This window comes from Microtus ochrogaster, chromosome 1 (genome assembly GCF_000317375.1).
Source record: "Microtus ochrogaster isolate Prairie Vole_2 chromosome 1, MicOch1.0, whole genome shotgun sequence".
NCBI lineage: Eukaryota > Metazoa > Chordata > Mammalia > Rodentia > Cricetidae > Microtus > Microtus ochrogaster.
The window spans coordinates 75,954,590-75,974,469 of record NC_022009.1 but is presented as its reverse complement, the minus strand read 5'-3'; the positions used below and the strand labels follow the sequence as shown (position 1 = coordinate 75,974,469).

General features: G+C 44.8%; 1 protein-coding gene across 1 annotated transcript in view; it reads right to left on the bottom strand.

Annotated features, from left to right (window-relative positions):
* Positions 1-19,880, bottom strand: part of Scin (scinderin) — a 65,504-nt gene that overhangs the window by 11,818 nt on the left and 33,806 nt on the right. Inside the window, exons 5-11 of the mRNA XM_005343832.2 lie at positions 10,361-10,453; positions 8,089-8,221; positions 7,490-7,578; positions 6,274-6,489; positions 4,409-4,530; positions 3,901-3,991; positions 1,732-1,902 (exon numbers count right to left, since the gene is read on the bottom strand). Of these exons, the coding sequence (XP_005343889.1) occupies positions 1,732-1,902; positions 3,901-3,991; positions 4,409-4,530; positions 6,274-6,489; positions 7,490-7,578; positions 8,089-8,221; positions 10,361-10,453 (915 nt within the window). The remainder of the gene's footprint in view (positions 1-1,731; positions 1,903-3,900; positions 3,992-4,408; positions 4,531-6,273; positions 6,490-7,489; positions 7,579-8,088; positions 8,222-10,360; positions 10,454-19,880) is intronic.

The window sequence follows — 19,880 nt, the reverse complement described above, 5'->3', positions numbered from 1 at the left end:
CTGCTACTCGGCCCACCTCACTGGACCGTCCAGATCAACTCCTCTGCTGCAGGAGAGATGGGTCTTGCCAGTCTGTGACAACCTGACCTAGAGAGAAAAGCTACAGGAAAGGATGGCTGTTGGAATTTAAAAGACAAGCTTTGGGGATTGGCAGCATTCCAGCAAGCATAATTGTCCTCTTTCAGCAGGAATGAGGCCTCCTGGACCAAGCTGAAGGAAATCACCATCAGGGGAGTTGGTGGAGAATGTTAGCCACCAGGTCTGCATTTCCTATCTATATGTTTCCTTTTGAATGCAGAAGAAACAGCCAGAAATACGAAGAAAGGTGACAAGAAGCCAGTGCCCAGAGTGGTGTGAGCCTGGGGAAGGAGAACTCTTTCCTGTTTAGGAAGCATCAGCTCTCCAGGAGACAAGACAGAGGTCACATAAAATCATCGTGACTGATGTATGGGCGGAACTGGAGGGTAAAGGCTGATTCAGGATGCTGCAAGGAGAAGGGGGAAATCGTTGAATTCAGTTGATGATGTCTCCCAAAGAAACCTCAACTATGGAAGAGACCATGAGTCTTACAGTGGAACATAGTGCTCATCTCCATATCATTTCAATGATAGTATTTGTGCTGCCAAAGCAAGCTCAAGTGGAACAGTATGATTGGCTCTCCCATCTAAAATCAAATGAGTGTCCACGGAGAAAAAAATCCACTGGCAATAGAATGGATTAAAAAAAAATAGTTATGATTGAACACAGGAGAATCTGAGCCCAGAATTCTGTAAGTGAGATCAGTTATGGAGGCCAAAATTTAAATGATTGACCACATAAGACCACCTTGACCTGGAACACTTAAGTGCCTAGAGGTCAGGCAGAGTATACCCCAGGAGAACCGCTCTGGGGGGGTGGCTAGGTTTCGGAGGAACATTCAGGAGCCGCGTGGACACAGCCACATCATCAGAAAACTGTACAAGGAGGAGACCGTTGGAAGAAAAGGAGACAGAAGGAAAGTGACAGACCCTGCGGCTGAAGCCGTCACAATGACAGGGGAAGCAGGACCAGCTTCTCAGAATATGACTGCAGAAGAGGGCTGTGGGGGAGAGGCTACGGGGGGAGGGGCTGCCTTGGTGGAAGGTGGGAGCAGCATAATAAGAAGAGAAATGAGGGGGGCCTGAGTGAGCAAGAACACTGTCCTGCCTTCCCCATCCAGGGGTCCTAGTGAATGGAGCCTGAGAGGAGTCAGTTTCCACTGCAGAGGGTTGGTGGAGGCAGTCCTCAGAGGAGAGCCAGAGATGAGGCTGGAGGAGTCTCAGAGAGGTTGCAGTAGACTGAGGAAAGACGGGCTGGATTTTCAGAGCTCACTGAGTGACTCGTGAAAAGTAAAAGGGTTTAGAGACAGCTCCAGATCTGGGGAGACACGGAGCCATGGAGCCGTGGGAGAAAGCTGGATTTCAATGGTGGCTTGAATTCAACCTGTGATGGATACTCCAGTGTGGCCAGATTTTCTTGTTCAAAGGGCTTCCTCCTAGATATCCCCAGGTTCCATGGCCATCTGACCATGCCTCATGATCCTCCTACCCCGAGATAGAGCTATAGCTGCTTCCTGCCCCTTGCTGCCCCAGTTTTCCTGCCTGTGATATTCTCACACTGCTGACGTAAAGGGCATTTGTTTGCCAGTGTGTAGAGGCCAGGCATGTTGGCAAATGCACACCCGGCGCACATTCACAGAGCACGTAGCCTTACCTCCACAATTCTGGTGATAGATGCCAGGTTCCTCCGGACTTGAAAGAGCCGAGTAGGGGGAGCCGGCGCCTGCCCCTCTTTCTTGGATGTCCCATTCTTATAAATAATGAGCGGTTTGTCTTTGAATAAACTCAGCAGGTGAGCAGGCTCTTTGCCTTGAGAGACGCGGACCTGGGTGCACAGGGCAGGGGAGCAGAAATATAACAAAGAGCCTCCAGAAGCTAGGCAAATGGGAACTTAGGGGCATCCCCAACTATAGGCGCCCGGGAAACACTGAAAATAACTGACGTCATAGGTGTGGTTCAACAAGCCCACATCCAAATGGGTGAGCAGCTACTTATGAAGCATCTTCTGGTGTGGTTGCTCAGTTTGGAAAGTGCAGGACGGAGCACTGAAATCCACTAATATGTCATATAACTGGCAATCGCCAGCACAAGGAAGGGGGCACTGGCTGCAGTCCCTGCTTTCCTCCAAAGAGGACTAGAGAGGGCAAAAGGTGGATTAAATTGTGTAATAATTGTGTAAATATTGCCAAGTTACTCTACCAAAAACACTTGCAAGAGCAAGGCCGACCTCCACCTATTTGAGAACCATTCCTGTGAAGTCCTGCCATCTAGTGAGTCAATAAGAAATTAGCATTTCGCCAACCATAGGATTCAGCGGGCTCATTCCTGGAAGCTTGTGAGTTGTGTGGCATCTTCTGTACTGAGAAATCTCAAAGCACGATGTGTAGTGCAAACATTTTGAATCGTTTGTGAGAAACAGCTGTAAGCTCAGCTACACAACGGAGGTGATATCCTGCCTGACTATAAATATTGTATATTCCCGTGAATGAAATACTTGGTTAGGAATGGAGCTGCATGCATCTAAAGATTCCAGCAACCTTGTTAATCAGTTTTTTATAAACATGGTTGGCGTGCCCCTTTACACACGAGTCAGCCTGTTTGTGTATCTATTAACTCATGCCAAGATGGAAAGAAATCAGCTAAAGACCAAATTCAGCCTCCATGTCAGCATCTTATGCCTTAAGGCATCTGAGTCGTCTCTCTGCTTAATTTGACACTTGAAAAATCAAACCACATATTTACAAAAGTTTGAAAAAAAAAACACTAACCAAAAGCCCTTTTTTGTTGGGTTTTTTTTTTTGAGACAAAGTTTTTCTGTGTATCCCTTTACCCATCATAGAGAAAAATCAAAACAAAACCACCTTTTATGCCACCCAGAACCTGAGTTCGCCTGACATCAGACATGAGGTAGCTAAGCTGCCACATCCTTGTGACGAGAACACTTCACGATGCTGAATCAGAACCGTCAAAATCAGGCCACTGGGAACTGTCTAGGAGATGTTTTTCCCAGCTCATGGAAACAAATGGAATCCCCCCCAAACCCACCAGAGAATACAGCCAGGTGGTAAGGTAAGCAACAGGACTATAGAGAGAGAGGAAGTAGAAGAGAGAGACAGAGAGAGAGATCTAAAACAAGCTAAAACAAGCATGTGCAGATGACGAGAGATGACAGACACACTGCAGGTAGAGAGGAAGGGGCGAGAGCATGCATTCTTTTCCTTGCCTTTTTCAGGACCCAGAGGATGCCCGGGTTCTTTCCTTGGTCCCTCTTTCCCCTAAAGCCAGCAATTCTCCGAAGAGTCTCCATCAGACTGCACCCTTCTCACACTGCCTGTCCCAACAATTGACTCCTAAGGACCCTGATGAGTGCTTTGCCTCATGCAGTAATCCCGGGTCATCTCCCTAACATGAGGCCAGATGTTGAGCGATTATGAATCTGTCTTCGATTTTAATTCTCCTTTGCTTTGTAGCATAACATCTTCACAGGGTCTCAGGATTAGGATGTGCACATACAAACACATAATTCTGTCTATTATTACTGTTCGTTCATAACTGGAAATGTCAAGTGATTGTAACATATGGGGGCGTCTCTATGCTTTCTTCTTGGGTCTCTGAAATTATTAGTTTGTTGATGTCTTTATTTTGCCTTTGGTAAATCTGAATCTGAGATCATTAGTGCGTTATTTAATATTTGAATTTCAAAATAAAAAGAAATCGACATAAAAGTTTCAAAATCCCTTAGAATGTGGGAACTGAGCCTCCCTTCGGAAGTGGGCTAGGAAACTCTGCCATCGCGTGAGATATGAAGGTAAAGTACACCAACCTGCACAGCCTGTCCTCCCAGGGACCGATCCAACTGCACAGTCAGGAATGCAGACATGGTCAGCTCATCTCGTGTAGCTTTTGCTCCTTGCCTAGAGGAACGAAGCAAATCACACCGGCTTGTAGTTAACTTCCAACACCCTCTTACGTTCTTACACCACTCCAAAAAGAGACCTAAGGTACTGTAAAATATCGAAATGAAGCAAACGGTGCAACACGACCAGAACAATTAAAGCTACTGGCATATTGTTACCTACTAATCCTGGATTGCCCTACGGACGTCTAGAGATATGTGCAGTGGGTACTTTCATATCCATTTGAAAGAAACATGGCCTTAGCCCCTTGAATGACTTTACTGAGTAATCATGTCTGCCTAACCCCTGTTATTTTGGGAAATCATCCTTGTGGTACACATGATCTGAGTACTAGCTGCTTGCTGTAGTCAGGGGTGCATCACCTAATACTACATTTGTAGCATGCCCCGTGGCACTTGAGCTCTGGAGACCCACCATGTGTAGATGATCTGGCCTCTGGGGTAAGTGTACAGGATAATGTAGCAATCGCCGCCAAAGAACTCGCCGTGGGAGTGTGGGTCGATCTGGACTCTCCCACTGCTCTCCACGCGCCAGATCTGAAAAAGACAAATGAAACAGGGACCATTGAGAGCTTACTGACCTAAAATACCATTCATAAACTATAAATAGCTCCCACCTCAGACTCAGTATCAAGCAATGCTTAAGTTATTTTTCTAACCAGTTTATAACCAAGTGAAAACAAGGTTAATGAATTTGACAACTTCTTGACTTTGAAAATCTTCTGTTTCTTGTGCTTCCTCCTCAATATTTAGCCAGTTCTGAGAATTTTGTTGTTGATGGTTTTGCTTTTAAATCGTGTTGTCATTCTACTTTGAGACAGGATTTCCCTATATATTCCAGGCTGATTTTGAACCCATGATTTTTCTGTCTTAGCCTGGTAAGTGCTAAGATTATGGGCATGTGCCACCATATCCAGTAGTTCTGAGACTGTTGGTCTGTGTGTGTGTGAGAGAGAGAGAGAGAGCACACATGTGTATCTTTAAATTCATGAAAATAATATGGTACTACTACAGTAAAAACTGCAGTGCAGTTCAGAAATGGGCTTCAACTTTAGAGTAAAATATTTCTCCATCATTTGTGAGTGTCCAGTGAACAAGAGGCCACATTGTGCACCTGCATAGGGCACAATTCCTCCCACACGAGTGCCGGAAAGGAGCAGGGCAGTACTGGCTTTGGAATGTGGAGTAAGCAATCAGGAAGAACAGGCAGGGCATCTAGGGACCTGCATCCCTGAGCCATCCCTCTAGAAAGCAGAGGGTTCAGCAACACAGCCTCGCCAACCCCAAGAGCCTACACAGAGCCTCCAGGGTGTAGCATCCCCAGTGTGGCAGAGCTGAGACTTCTCTGTAGGCACAGTAGGTGCTGGGAGCTTCGTCCATTCAAGGGCATTCTAGCCAAGCTGCCTGTGCCAAACTCCAGAGAGGACACCCAAGCAGGAGAGGTTGCGGCCAGGAAGTTGATTTCCTTTGATGGTGGCATCAGATCATCTATGATCTTGTCATTTCCCACTCCCAACACCTGTGCAGCTTAGTGTCACACTTCAGTTCTCTGAAAGGAGGAAAATTTAATCCCTAAATTTATCAGCATCTGTCATTCAAGCATTGTGATGAGGACTGGGCATGCAGATATGAAGGCGCTAACTCGTGTCCTCTAGAAGCTGAGGAGGGACCAGGAAAAACCTGTTAGGAAATAGCAGTTCCATGGCGCTTATGAGACAAATTCTGTGGAAAGTATCATCTCCAAGCACCGAGAAAGGCTGTGGAGGCAGAGCTGCTGTTGGATGGAGTTGCTAGGAAACAATAGTTCATGGAGGAGGGATGCTTCAGATGAGGATGACCAAGACGAGCACGAGGAGGCCAAGGCTCAAATCCTGAAGGTTGCAGAAAGGAGAAAGGCCTTCAGTAAGGGCAGGGGGCCATGGAGATATTTTAGAGGAGAGATGTATCATCCAGTGCTCATTGAGTTGGATCCCTGGAGACTGGCATCCAGCAACAACTCTCTGGCTGTGGCTCCCACCACTCAGTGTACAGTCTTGGACCACCTGCCTTACTAAGTAAAACTCACCCTTTAAAAATGTTCAAAGATTGCCAAAGCTATGTTCCCCCTCCCAGACACTGCCATAAAGAGGCCTGAAAAAAACACAAACAGAAAGAGACAGACCTGCGAAAATACCTCCACCGGCCTGATAACACAAATAGAAAGACATAGACAGATGTGAAAATACCTCCACAGGCCTGATAAAAATACAAACATAAAGAAATAGACAGACATGAAAATACCTCCACCGTGCCAGAGCCGTCATCCACCATGTTGTGCTGGGCTGCCATCTGCGGGGAACTGTGCAGTTTGGATGCATCGAATGGAATCTGCTGTACATGAGCCACTTTCTCTGTGACGTAGACCTTCCCAAAGCCATCGCTCTGGTCCCTATCTTTCCAGTCCTTAAAGAACTGTTTGAAAATTGGCGTTTCTCCACCTTCAGGAAGAACCTGAATCTGCAATTCAAAATAATAGTCAAGGGAAAATAAGAGACAGAGAAAAATATCTATGGCAGGAGAAAGAAGGAAGCAATGAAAATGCCGTCCTCGTTTCTATGACTACACTCGTAACCCTGTAAGTCTGTGCAACTATAGTCACCCAACCTAGGGTTTTCTCACGACTACCGTTCAGCTGCTGAACCTGAGTGACAGACGAGAGGAAGGTTACCCGTGTTACCAAAGCACAAATGTTTGTTCACGTTAGGTTCTCAAAGAGTTGACCAGGAAGAAATGATCTCACTGTTTGATTTGTGCCAGGGTAAATATGGAGAAAAGGAGTAGCTAGCTAGTGGACATCTGAGCTGATCTGGAGGAAACCAAACCTGATGAGGTGTGACCCAAGTCCTCACAATGGTCTAAGGAACGGCTAATGGTCTTTATGGAAGTTATTATTTTTTTTTCTTGAGACAGAGTTTCATGCAACTCAAGTTGGTCTCAAACTCTCTCTGGTGCTGAGAATGGTCTTGAAAGTGATCACCATGCTCGCACCTCCTGAGGGCTGGGATTACAGATGTGTGCCACCACACAGCCACTGTCAGGCAGCAATGGAACTGGAGTCCAGGCTTTCACACGCTGGGCATGCGCTCTCCCAACCACATCTCCTGCTCTGGGTAGCCCTACCATCTGATCACCACTGTCTGCATAATGCTCCTCACAAAAAGACGGCTGGGGACATGACACAAGGCAACACATGCTCAAGTGGAGAAGGACTACAGACATACACACACAGACACACACACACTCAGACATGCACGCACACGCACGCACATGCACGCACACGCACGCACACGCACGCACATGCAGACATACATGCACACACTCACATGCACACGCGGGCACATACGCATGCACATTTATGCACACACACTACTTTAAAACAAACTTTCCACGAGCTTTGTGGCAACCACATGCCTCTCAAGTTTTAAAGGGTTTTCTGGTGATTTCTTCCCACACATACTTGAGTATTGGTAGAATAATTCATTTTCTGTAGAAACTCCTCGGCTGTCTTCATTGCAGTCTTCCTCTCCTGCGGGTTAGCATTTTTACCTAAAATAAAAATCAATCAATCAATCAATCAAAAGAGATATAATTACAGATGGAGACTACACTACCCTGTACATGGCCATCCCACCCCGAACACGCCCAATCTCATCTGACCTCAGAATCCAAGCAGGGCCAGGCTTGTTTCTCCTCAGATGGGAATACACTATATGATTAAGAAATACTTACATACCAAAAATACACGTAGTTATCATTTAATTTATATATAGCAATGGGAGAATGGTGACATTCCCTGGTGTATTAAATACATTTAATATCACAGTAATTGATGGCATACTTAACTTCTGTTACTCAAATGCTTTCCTTAGCTCCCTAACCTTTGCTGAATAGTTCCGAAAGTTTGACCACTGGTTACATCTTAGGTGAGATATTTACAAACTGTATCTCCAGAGGGAGGCTTTTTCTTTAAAAATCAGGATATTTCCTCCCCTCTCTTGGAAGAAGAGCGTCCGTATGAGCACGAAATACGGCAAGCAGAGCAAGGGCTTCTCTTACCTTTCCACACAAAAATTTGTTTGGCGGTACCATGGTCTAAGATGAAGCATTCTTCAGAAAGGAGCATTGCCATGGAGAAGGGATTTTCTTCAGCCACCAGGGTCACTTTCATGGATCCACTTGCATCAGAAACCTACCAGAAAAACCAAATGATCTCTTTTTGGGAGGAAAAAAACGTTTTAAATCTGCTGTGGTGATAGCTACCCACTCTGTGGGTGCAGTGAGCATGGACTGCGCATTTTGAGAACATGAGCCTTATGATATATATATAGTCTCAAGACAAAGAGACAGAGCATCCCTGTGTTCAACTGTATCCCAAACACTTTTGTAAAAAGATTCTTAGAGGCAGAAGAACTACTAACAGAAAGCTAAAACATGGAAAACCTTGTTGATAATCGTACTGTGTGAGGCTCTCACAATGCTAGTGTATACCAAGTTCCCTGAGCCCTTTTGTTCCATGATCATTTATTTTAAATTTTGGAGCAAACTTTCCAAGAGGTGATGATGCTACACTCATTGCGGCCCACACAAAGCTGAGCATAAACTCGCTTAGGCTTCCGTCACTGGGTCCCTAGCAGGCGGCAGTCACCGCACCGAGGAACACTTGTAGATTTTTCCATCTCAGTCCTGAAATTCAACTATGCTCTGAGAGAACCATCAAGGCAAATTGTTTGCTGTCACAGGCAGAGATGAAGCTTTTACGGAGGCTTTGGAGGTGGTTGTACAAAGTTGAAGGTGGCATTTCTTTATGAACCATTGCCACGCACAGGGTTTTACAGTCAGTTGTGGGCTGCAGGATGATCAGTTGTATGTTTGTTGGATGTGAAAGCTCCAGACTGAGATTCAATCAGTAACCAAGTTTTACAGCTGCAAGGGGAGTTTGCATTCTGTGTATTTAGAAAGTACCCACAGTGATTGGCTTTCCAGTCTTAGGTATTCCCAAATGTTTTCCAAGATGACACAGCTTACATTGTCCACTACACAATAGCCCCACTAGAGGGAGCCATAGCTCAAGATTAATACTTTCTTAAGATGAAATTCATTCATACATAACGCTATTCAAGATAGGAAAGAGTTGTGATCAACAGTGGGGAATAAATGACATTTGTTTGTAAAAAGAGTAATGAAGCCACAAACTATTTAGTCAACAATGTCTGTATGGACCGTGTTAAAATGATCAGTGTTTAACAAATATGATTATCAAATCATATTTTCCTTGCTCACCAAGGAAGGAAAGAAGCCACTTTCCCATTATAAAAAGGGAAGTTCTGCTTCATAAATTAGTAATTTATCTTCATTCAGAACTTTGACGTTAGTAAGCTAAAAAGTTCCTTAAAAGTGTCAGGTGTGGTGGCACACACCTTTAATTCCAGCACTGCAGAGGCTAAGGCAGGTGACTCTCTGTGAGTTCAAGACCACCTTGGTCTACAGAGTGAGATCCAGGACTGTACAGAGAGACCCAGTCTCAAAAAGGAAGAAAGGAAGGAAGGAAAGAAGGAAGGAAGGAAGGAAGGAAGGAAGGAAGGAAGGAAGGAAGGAAGTTCCTTAGAGACTGCCAAATGCAGTTTTTCTTCTTGTTGAAGAGGAGAAAAATCCCCAAATTGTGCAGGGAGGTTGCCAGCTGCTCCAAACCACTTTTAGGAAGTTGTGAGAGGGGGAAGGGCACAGAGGTTCTCATCCTCACAGTCCCCTTCCCTGCCGAGCTCTGTGGCTTTTTACCAAGAGAAGAAACCTGAGCAATCGACAAGTAGGACCACTTTCTTTCCTTCTCCTCCCTTCTGTCCTCCCCCTCCCCCTCCCTCCACCCCCTTCAGATTAGAAAACTCAGATGACTGTGTCCCAGGCAGTCACTAGGTCAGTCGGGGCCTGGTTCAGGACAGGCTCCACCCTGGTTCCTTTCAGCTGACTACTGGGACACAGAAAGCACTCCTTGTACCGAAAGGGTAGTCTGAAGATGAAGGTTTTACCATCCCATGGCGCGTTTATAAGAAAAACCTTACAAAATGTTTTATTCTTCGAAGGAGACATTTTAACAGCTATACTATATCAAAATCTAACAAACAAGGAGGTAACTATGCCCTATTGTGTAAGTCACAGCAGGAACTCTTATCATTAATGAACAGAGTAAGAAGGTATAGAAGTGAACATTTTAGTACACGCATGTGGAAAATCACCCCACGCTTCCCTATGAGGGCATGATGCACTCTCTACTCCATAGAGGAGGGACCATCTCTCCGGAGCCGAGCTCAAAATTCCACCCCCGTGCACTCACCATATAGAGCTTCGCCATCTTCCTGTTGCTTAAATCAGCCACAGCGTCGTCATCGTTGTCCCCATCTGGGAGTTCAGGCTTCTTCCCTAAGACCTGGGAAAAGGGAAAGCACAGGAAAAGGCAGTGAAGAATTTTACAAACAATGAACCACCTTACATTCATAAAGACAGCAACTATAAAACACACGCAATTAAAATACCCGAGGCAGGAATTTCTTCTCAATGTCTATAACCCAGGCCTCTTCCCATGAGTCAAAGCTGCAGGTGGCATGAGATGAGCAAATGCTGCCCCTGCTGTTGACATGGACTTCCAGGAAAGCCTGTGTGAAAACCTAGGTGCACCCCCTCTTATTCAGACTAACAGGGATTAAGTAAAATGAGTTCCTAAACTCAGTCCTACAGCAGACAGAGTTTCTTCCATGGCCTCTGCGTGTAGAAGTAATCTGTAGTTCCTAATTCATTACTGGAATTATTGTTTGGAGATAAAATATTGTGATGGTAAATTAATCTCAACCTGATCTAGAATCGCCTAGGTGATAAGCTCTGGGCATGTCTGCGAGACATTGTATTGGTTAGGCTGAGGTGAGAAGATCTACCCTAGATGTGGGCGGGGCCACTCCCTGGATTGGAGCCCCGAAACTGTCAAGAAAGAAGCTAACTGGGACCAGCACTCATGGTGCTACACCCCCCAACAATGACTTTTGACGCTGTGACTTCCCTGCCGTGACTCAGTGCAGCTCGAAGTGCGAACTGAAAATAGCTCCTTCCTTTCATAGACTCTTTTGTCAAGGCACTGGGATTGTAGGTAAACACACCACACCCACAGCACAAGTACACTTCACATCTGACAATGCACAGACATGGACCACAAACAAGCTTTGTTTCGTGCTGTGCTTCCAACTTCTGGAACAAAACAGAGACACAGTATTTATCATCTACAAGTAACTATCAGCTGCATGGATGAGTACATTTATCGATGCTTTGTATGTGCAAACCGAAAGTTCAAGGACGTTCTTTGGGAGACTGATCATTCGAATCTGCTTTGCATTAGTTTATACTAAAGCTGCAAGATATAAGAAGTTTAATTCATCAGTTTAAGGGGCATAAATAACACAGGACAGACCTAAATAAACTCACTCTAAGTAATGTGCTTGTCAGAGTAGACATTTAAATTTGAACTCAAAAAAGGGACAAAAGGTATCCACAGAGATTCAACTGTGGTGACAAGATGGGTGCTCTTAGCTGTTCCTCTCGCCATTCCTTTGTTCTGCCATCGTGGACTCTAACCTGGAGCCGTGAGCTCAGTTAAACATTCTCCTATAAGTTGCCTTGGTCACGGCGCTTTGTCACAGCAATAGAAAAGCAACTAAGACATCAACACAGCATGAAGATACCTGCTACTGAGTGCCAAACAATACCAGAGTCCGTAAACCTTACAAGAGCATGTGTAAGGTTGGGAAATTCTCCTGGGGACTTGGGCTCTGGGAACCTGACATCTTTTGTTTATGTGCATATATTGTTTATGAGCAGTAAAATATTTTAATTATTATATAGTCTAAAAGGCTGCAATAGAGTTTCTTTTTTTTGCTAAAAGTTGGATCATACCCCAAATTAAAATACTTAAAAATTAAAATCTCCTTTTAAAGGCATTTGTGATTGATAAAAGCAAGTGTGGCAATGAAGAATCGCTCAGTCTCCTCGTGAAGCCCCTGTAAATCTGTCCCAAACAAAACAGCCGCTGGGAATCAACAATTCTGGTTAAGGTAGAATTAATCCCGGCAAGGCCCACATTGGGCCCACTGAGTCTGTTTAATTTCCAGACAGCAATTCCCACCTTAGCCAGGTGTCTTAATTAGCCCTTTGAAGGATGCTAACACAGTTGGGAATTGAACCAATGTGACTTTCTGAAAACAGGCCAACTCCAGGGTAGCGGTGGCATATGCTACTGTATCCCTGGGGGTCGTCTTAAGCCTCAGTTCAACAATGGAGCATTTACCAAGTACCTCACTGGGGAAAGAAAGTGAGTTTCCAAACACCTTGCCTGTCCCTGAAGGATTCTACACTCTACCTAGAAAGAACAAAATAATTAAGTTACATCACTCTAACAGCTATCCTGCGCGTCCTCATCTTTGAAACAGACTGCTCATGCACTTTTCTGTTTCGTTCCAGGCAAGATTGAACATAAGCATAAAATGTCTTCATTTTCAGTTCTGTGAGGTTGCCATCTGCCCCACGAGTCCTCTGTGTGTGGAGTAGGGTGTCCTGACAGCACAATGGGCAAGGAAACAGAAGAGCACTGTCAGAGTCTGTCCCTAAAATCTCACCTTGCTCCTGTGAGGTCCTCGACCTTAGAGTTTACTTCTCTTCCCACACCTGTCAGTGAGCATCTCTATAAAACATCACCACCATCCAGCAAATTCCCAGCCATCAATGTTCCTTCCCCTGTTTGCATAAGGATAGCTCCATCCCCTCTTCTTGAACTGGAAAGCCCACCCTCCACTCTGTCACTAAATGTTACCATTATGGTCATGGAAGGGGTTCTTCATGTGGACTCTAAAGAAGGTCCCATCATTCCTGCCATGGGCCACAGTTCTGCTGCCAGCTCCCTCCTGCCTCCAGTCTCACCTCGTTTTTTCTCCACAAGCTGCCCAGCACACTAGCTGCTGACCTATTTCATACTATCCCTGTGCTTCAGGAATAGAACTTGAAGTCTGCCCTTTGAAGCACGTATACACCTGCAGGACATTGTGCTAAGTGAAACAAGGCAGACACAGGAGGAAAGATCTGACATGCTGTCACTCATATGTGGATCTGAAGTATTTGAACTCATGGGAGCAGGGGTGGGTTGTGGACTCCAGAGGTCAGAGCCTGGTAGAAACACTACTCTTTGGTCATGTGATCCATGACCAAACTTGCAGGTATAAGATGAAAAAGTTCTAAAGACCTAATGAACAGCCCAGTAATTTGTTAAAGGAATGCATACATGAGATTTTCCAAGAGAGTGGGTCCTAGTTTTATAGACACACACACACACACACACACACACACACACACTATTTGATTGTGATAGTTCCTTCATAAATATACATGAACACCAAAACAAAGTCTCACTTTGTCTTCCTTAAATACAAGAAGCAACATTTCAGTTAATTCAGAGGTGAGTACTATCCTGTCAAGCCAGACCAAGATGGGGATCCCAGAACTCTTCCAGATGTGGGCATCACCCACTCCATGCTCTCTCAGTGCTCTTTCCAGATGTGGGCATTGCCCACCCCATACTCTCTTTAAGGCCAACACTCGGGAGGCAGAGGCAGGTGGATCTCTGCGAATTCCAGGCCAGCCTGATCTACAGTGCAAGTTCCAGGACAGCCAAGGCTGCACAGAGAAACCCTGTCTGGAAAGACAATTTAAAAAGAGAAGAAGTTCAAGGTCATCCTTGAGTTTGAGGGCAGCCTGGGATACAGCAGACCCTGTCCCAAAATAAGGTAAATAAAAACTCTAAATAGAGAGGATCAGCAATCTGTGATATGAGGGAATGTGGTCAGCAGCCGCTCTCTGAAGGGAAGGACTCTAGAAATCTAGGAATTATCTCATGGGAAGGAAAATAAGCATACTGTATGTAAAAATGGTAGGCTAATAAGCATGATCAACAATATGAACTCTTAAAACAGTAATATGTGTAGAAAGATATTAAAAAACAATACTTGGAATGAATTTTTTTCTCTCAAAATGTTCATATGTATTTCACAGAATTTTAGTAACAAGTATATTCATTTCTTTAACGAAACACTAAAAATTTTACTGCACCAAAAAAAAATCCTTCTTGTTTTTCTTTATGTTTCTTTTCCTTCTTAGCAAAGCAGCTGTGTCTGTACTTCACGTGGAGTAATTATCATGTCCTAGTCACTGCAGGTCTCCCATAGACATCTCGGGCCACTCATTTACCAAAGCACAGCAAGTATTCTGAAAGGGTTGCTAACCATCCGAAAGCATTTATCAAAGACGCATTAAGGCAAAGACTTAGAAGCCACCCCAGGTATCCTGGCAGCCTCGGGTCTTCAGGGAAGAATAAAGTAACTCCTGAGATCAAGACGGCTGTTGGAAATAGTCATCTGAGCAGGAAGTGGGAGTAGCTTGCATTTCTTCTCAGTTCTATCAATCAAAGTACCAGAAACTTTCTACAACCTGAGGCTCTCTTTCTACGTTCAAGAGGTCGGGATCAATGTAAATATAGTCTTTTTCCTCTATCAAAATTGACCATTGTTTCTGCTGCTTCTCTGTCTTCAGCAAGAGCTCGGTTCTAAATAAGACAGAAGATTTTTACATTAACTAATGGAGCAGACAAACCCTCCCTGCTTCAGATAGACAGTCTTCTGCCTCAGAACTGCCTGGTCGTCATTGCCAGTGCCATGACCACACTAAAGGTTCCTTGCATGGAAAACAAGGCATCCCACCCATCTTCATCTCGTTAGTATGCGTGCCTTTCCTTATGCTTTCACAGCCAGCTGAGGAAGCTCTAAGGAAGGCTTCAATAAGGGAACATTTTAATCCTCAGTAATGTTTGCATCCGTGTTCCTCCACCTCAAGGAAAACCAATCAGAAAATCACAGCACACAGAGCACAGAAACCAATAATAAAAGCGAAGGCAGCTCCTCTGTCGTATTTACTTGCTGCAGCACATTTGGTGCCTTAGGTAAAACAAATATTTGATAATAGGGAAGATGCCTAGAGAAATAAACATGGGGAATTCTGAGGAAGGGCCGTGGCCTCCTGTGGCAGCTGCCTCTCCCCTGGACATGAGATTCCAACGCTTGCTCTCAGCTCTGAGCTTACCAGCTTCTTCAATACCCTTTGTCCTTTATTGCAGTATCATACATGGAAAGTCTTTGTATTAGGTTGTGATTGGAGGCATTCCGAAGTGAAGAATGCGGGACACATGTGGGTTGATGGGAAGGGTGACGCGATTGGAGCATCATGAAGTGATCTAGCACAGGCTACCCACTCGCGCTCACTGCAATGATGCTCCCCCACAGCAGTGATGCCCCCCCACAGCAGTGATGCTCCCCACAGCAGTGATGCCCCCCACAGCAGTGTTGCTGCATGCTCTTGTCACCAGCCATGTGTCACTACGGATCCCATGGAGTGTGGTTACTGCAACTAACTGAGTTAAACTCTGTGCTTCCTTTCAGCTTATTTAAATTAAACTTGAATGATGACATAGATCTTGAAGAAGCCGTGTGGACCATGAGATTCTGGGAGGTCTAAGAAATGCCTGGGGAAGCTGGATGTTGGTCTAGTACTCAGTGTTGTTCTAGCGTCCATACGTGAAAGGTGTGATTTCAAGACTTCCAGGAGAGCTAACTCATACGCCACTGGCATTGATAATAGGAGGTCCTATACAGAAAGTTAATGCAGGAGCTATTGTGTGGAAAAGAAACTCAAAAACTGTTAAAATGTATAAGACAGGAAGCCAACATTTGATTTTTTTTCTTTGCAATCAGAGCACCCACATATTCAAATCCACCAATTGCTTTCACCACTTGCATATCGGAACAATCTGGGCAGTTAGAAAAGAGAATCTCAACATCTGAGGGCAGACAAGTGAGTCAGTGCCTTACCCTATCACTGTCTCTGCAGAACCTAAGCCCTGCTGGCCCTTCTGATAATGTGATCTAGGGACTCGGGTATCAGTGCTGTCAATCACCCATCTCCACCACCAGGACAGCTCAGCTAAGCATTCTGATGTTTGCTTTGCCAGCCCTGCACACATTCCTTGGACAAGCACACTAGTGGTCTGGAAGCTGCTTGAAAGCAAATACCAGGGAAATTCCACCCTTTCTGGACACGACTAATCATTCTCCTGTTCTCCTGTAAGACCTCAAGTCCACTTTGAACACCTCTCTCTGTGAAGTTCTTGAACAGATACTGCCAACATTTGCCTTTTGAATGACCATTCATTCTGCGGGGTTAGGAAGGCTGAGCTACAAGGAGCTTTTGCAAGGCCCCCTGAACTTGCTTCTGCACTTAAAAGGGTGTGTTGACGTATATCACTTAATGTGATTAATCAAAAATGTATGTGACATGATTGTTGATATTACTGGCACACCGTGAGCACAAAAGCTAAGCCCTTCAAATGTGGGCTGTTACCCTGGCTGTATGGCCCTGCATATTCCTACTTGAGTGTGTTTTCTTAAGGCAGGATCTTCACTATGTACCCCTAGCTAGTGTGCAGAGATCTGCCTGCCTCAGTGTACAGGAACTGGGATCAATTACCTCACCCAGCTCGAATCCTTTTCATAATGGCTTCACCATGAACTTTAACTATCTTCTCGTGAACTTATATTTTCTTGTTATTCTTCATCTTAGTCTAATGATTTTCCTAAGCAGATTGCATGTCAAAACAGGATGTCTTGTTGATTTTTTTTTAACTAACTAGAGGCAAAGTCTCTCTCATATGTCTCAAGCTGACCTCAAATTTACTGTTTAGCCAAAGATGACCTTGAACTTGCGATCTTTCTGCTTCCACCGCTCGGGTGCTGGGACTACAGGTATGCACCACCCAGTTCAGGTTAAGTGATGTAGGGACCAAACACAGGGCTTCCTCAATGCCAGGAAAGTACCCTACCAACTTGGCGACAGCCCATCAACTGCTCAAATCTTATATTTTAGATATAAAACGACAAGGTGAAGATGAGTCTCTTTATCCCTCTCTCAGCACCACAGAGAAGCCATGCGAGCAGCAGGGCAGTGGTTGACCACGCCCTGACAAAGGAACAGAGCAGTCATCTCTTCCCTTTGAGCTATCTCTGTATTTATGGTGTGTACAATGCCACTACAACCTGGTTATAAAACAAATTCTCCTCTCCTCCCATGTGTTAAACTCGTATCTCCTCCCACAGACTTGCACATAGGACTTCATTTTAGTGAAGCAAGAGACATCAGTTAGGCAAGATTTACTCTGGGAGTGCCTGGGGTGTACCAACCAGTTCCATGGAAGGTGCGGGATGGGGGGAACTATGATTCTTAACAATTTAGCTGTGGGCGTGCACTCAGTCAGCTTTCAATGCAGGGATGCAAATGGGTTTCCCTGGTCACTGCTGAGTGTCAGCGTGGGCAGGGACTCCTAGATGAGTAGAAAAAGATGTTCACATGGTCAGGCAGTTATTTCACATTTCAGTAAATAGGAGAAAAGAATGAACCAACCCTTTGACCTGTTTTTAACTCAGATATATCTAAAGCGATCGTGTGGATTCTGAGATTCAGAATTTTTTAAAAAGCATCTGGCCTTCAAAAGACCAGTGGCCTGTCCCCAAAGCTGTTTCTGCTCTATAACATCCCTGAGCCTCTTTCCCCAGCAACCACTTCCTTGTTTTCAGTAAATCTGGAGAGGGTTGCTGGGGAGAGGTCTCAAGCTTGATGAGAGGAGGAGCAGGGAAAAGCAGACTGCCCCCCCCCCAGTTTCTTCCTGTGGGCAGAGAAAAATCTACACAAGTGTCCCTCAGGTGGAGCATCAGCAAACCCTCCACAGATAGTGCTTTGTTCCCTTCCTTTCCATGTATGCAAATAGTTTTTATCATTCATCCCTTCAAAAGAAGATAAAGAACTCTGGCTTATAAGTAACATTTAGCTAGATTAGGCCAGCTTCTGTTTTAATGACAAAACCTCCTATGTTGACATAATCCAGAAAAATTCTAAGCACAAAAATTTAATTGCACACACCCGGCGTGGTTTGCATGCACTGGGATAGGATGAAAGTATCTTCACACCTTTTGTACTAGGCTTAAAAGAATGTAGTTTCTTCCTAAGACAATACCTATCCCAATGATGCTGAATCTAATGCTTCCAGGGAGATGGAGCAGCTGGACAGAGACAGTAAGGGACCTGAGACAGAGTAACCATCTGGTCTACCCATGGCAAACATCCTGCTATCAAGACTATGAATGAGAACGGAGAAGACACAAAATATGATCAATTTATCAAAGTAGTCTGCAGAAGGGTTTTGAGTTATAGAAAACCCCAGGGTTTCTGACATTCTGGACAGTTCAGAATGGATAACCTAAGCTGGGCAAAGGGTCTCAGGTCTTCTCAGCATTTGAGGAACTGAGGGAAGAGAATCACTGCAAGTTTGAGGCCAGTTGCCTGAAGTCTTCTCAGAAATTACTTAGTTAATTAGACAGAGAAGCATGTTTGCTCTGGAAGGTTCCCCAGCGCCTATTCTTGTTTTCACACAGCCTCTGAAGGATTCACTTTTCCCATCTATAAAGTGGGCACATAGCAGGTGCTGCAGTGGCCCCGCCAGGCCATCCTTGCCCTGCCTTGGAGGTCATCAGGAGACTGTGTCTGAAATGTGAAAGCCTTTTCTCTTCCAGACAGTGTCACCAGCTACAGAACACGCATGTGCACAAGCTTGCTGTTGATTCTGAGCAACATCCAAGGACTGGCCCTGAGCCAATGAAGGGTAGACTTGCTGCCTATGATTCTGAGCAACAAACATCCAAGGACTGGCCCTGAGCCAATGAACGGTAGACTTGCTGCCTAAATCTTGTAGTCTCCTCAGCCTTCCCTGGGCCGGTTCCCAAATGTGCTCCACACTGCTTCTCCGGGGTCTTTCTGGGACTAAGGCCTGGGGCCTGCTCCATAAATCACTGACAAGTGACAAGGTCTCACTTGACCCCTACATGTGCCTTCAGGAGTATCCTCCAGATCGTAACCGCCCTTCCCTCTGAGCCAGGTTTTGTGGGGACAGTGCCCAAAGGAGAGCATAAGAAATATATCCATATCCCAGAACTTCTTCCCGAGGCAGCTCTTCCTAGGAGATCCATAGAAGATGCCTCTCACATGTGAAGGGTGTTCATGGTGGCAGTTACTGGCTCCTTCAGAGTAAATGCATCTATTTGACTATGTGACTTTTAAACTAATAAAAAGTTATGCTATCAAGAGTGAGTGAGGACTAAAGAGAAAAATTCACCCTATGACAAACAGGCCATTGTCCAGCCCCAGAGCTCCAGGGCAGACAGTGAGCATCGCAAGTCAACTGTGGTGCTCATGGTACCCCTTCCCAGGAAGTTTCTAAATAGCTCATTGCCTCATCTACACAAATGCTATCATTACATTTTATTTTTTGTTAGTGGTTTGCTTCATAGCTTATTCATTGTGACAGAACACTAGCATTTAATTTCTAGAGTATCTAAAGCCGAGGACGTCATTTAACTGTATTTACACGGAGTCCATGGCATACAGATAGGAACACATTTTCACTTTAGTCATAAGGTTATATTGTTTCATGATTAGTAGAAATATGGACTTTCTAAAACTAAAGTTCTTCTAATGGCTTCCTCTCCCCTTGTTGATGGCAGAGTACTATAGTTATCTGAACAATGGTTTCCTTATAAGGTCATTTTAAAATCTTTAATGGCTCTGGGCAAGCAATATTAACACCGTTTCAGATGTCCTCCACCTTAGGGAGAAAGATCTTCATTCTACAAAAGCAATTTCTTCATGACATTAAACAAACACTAGTC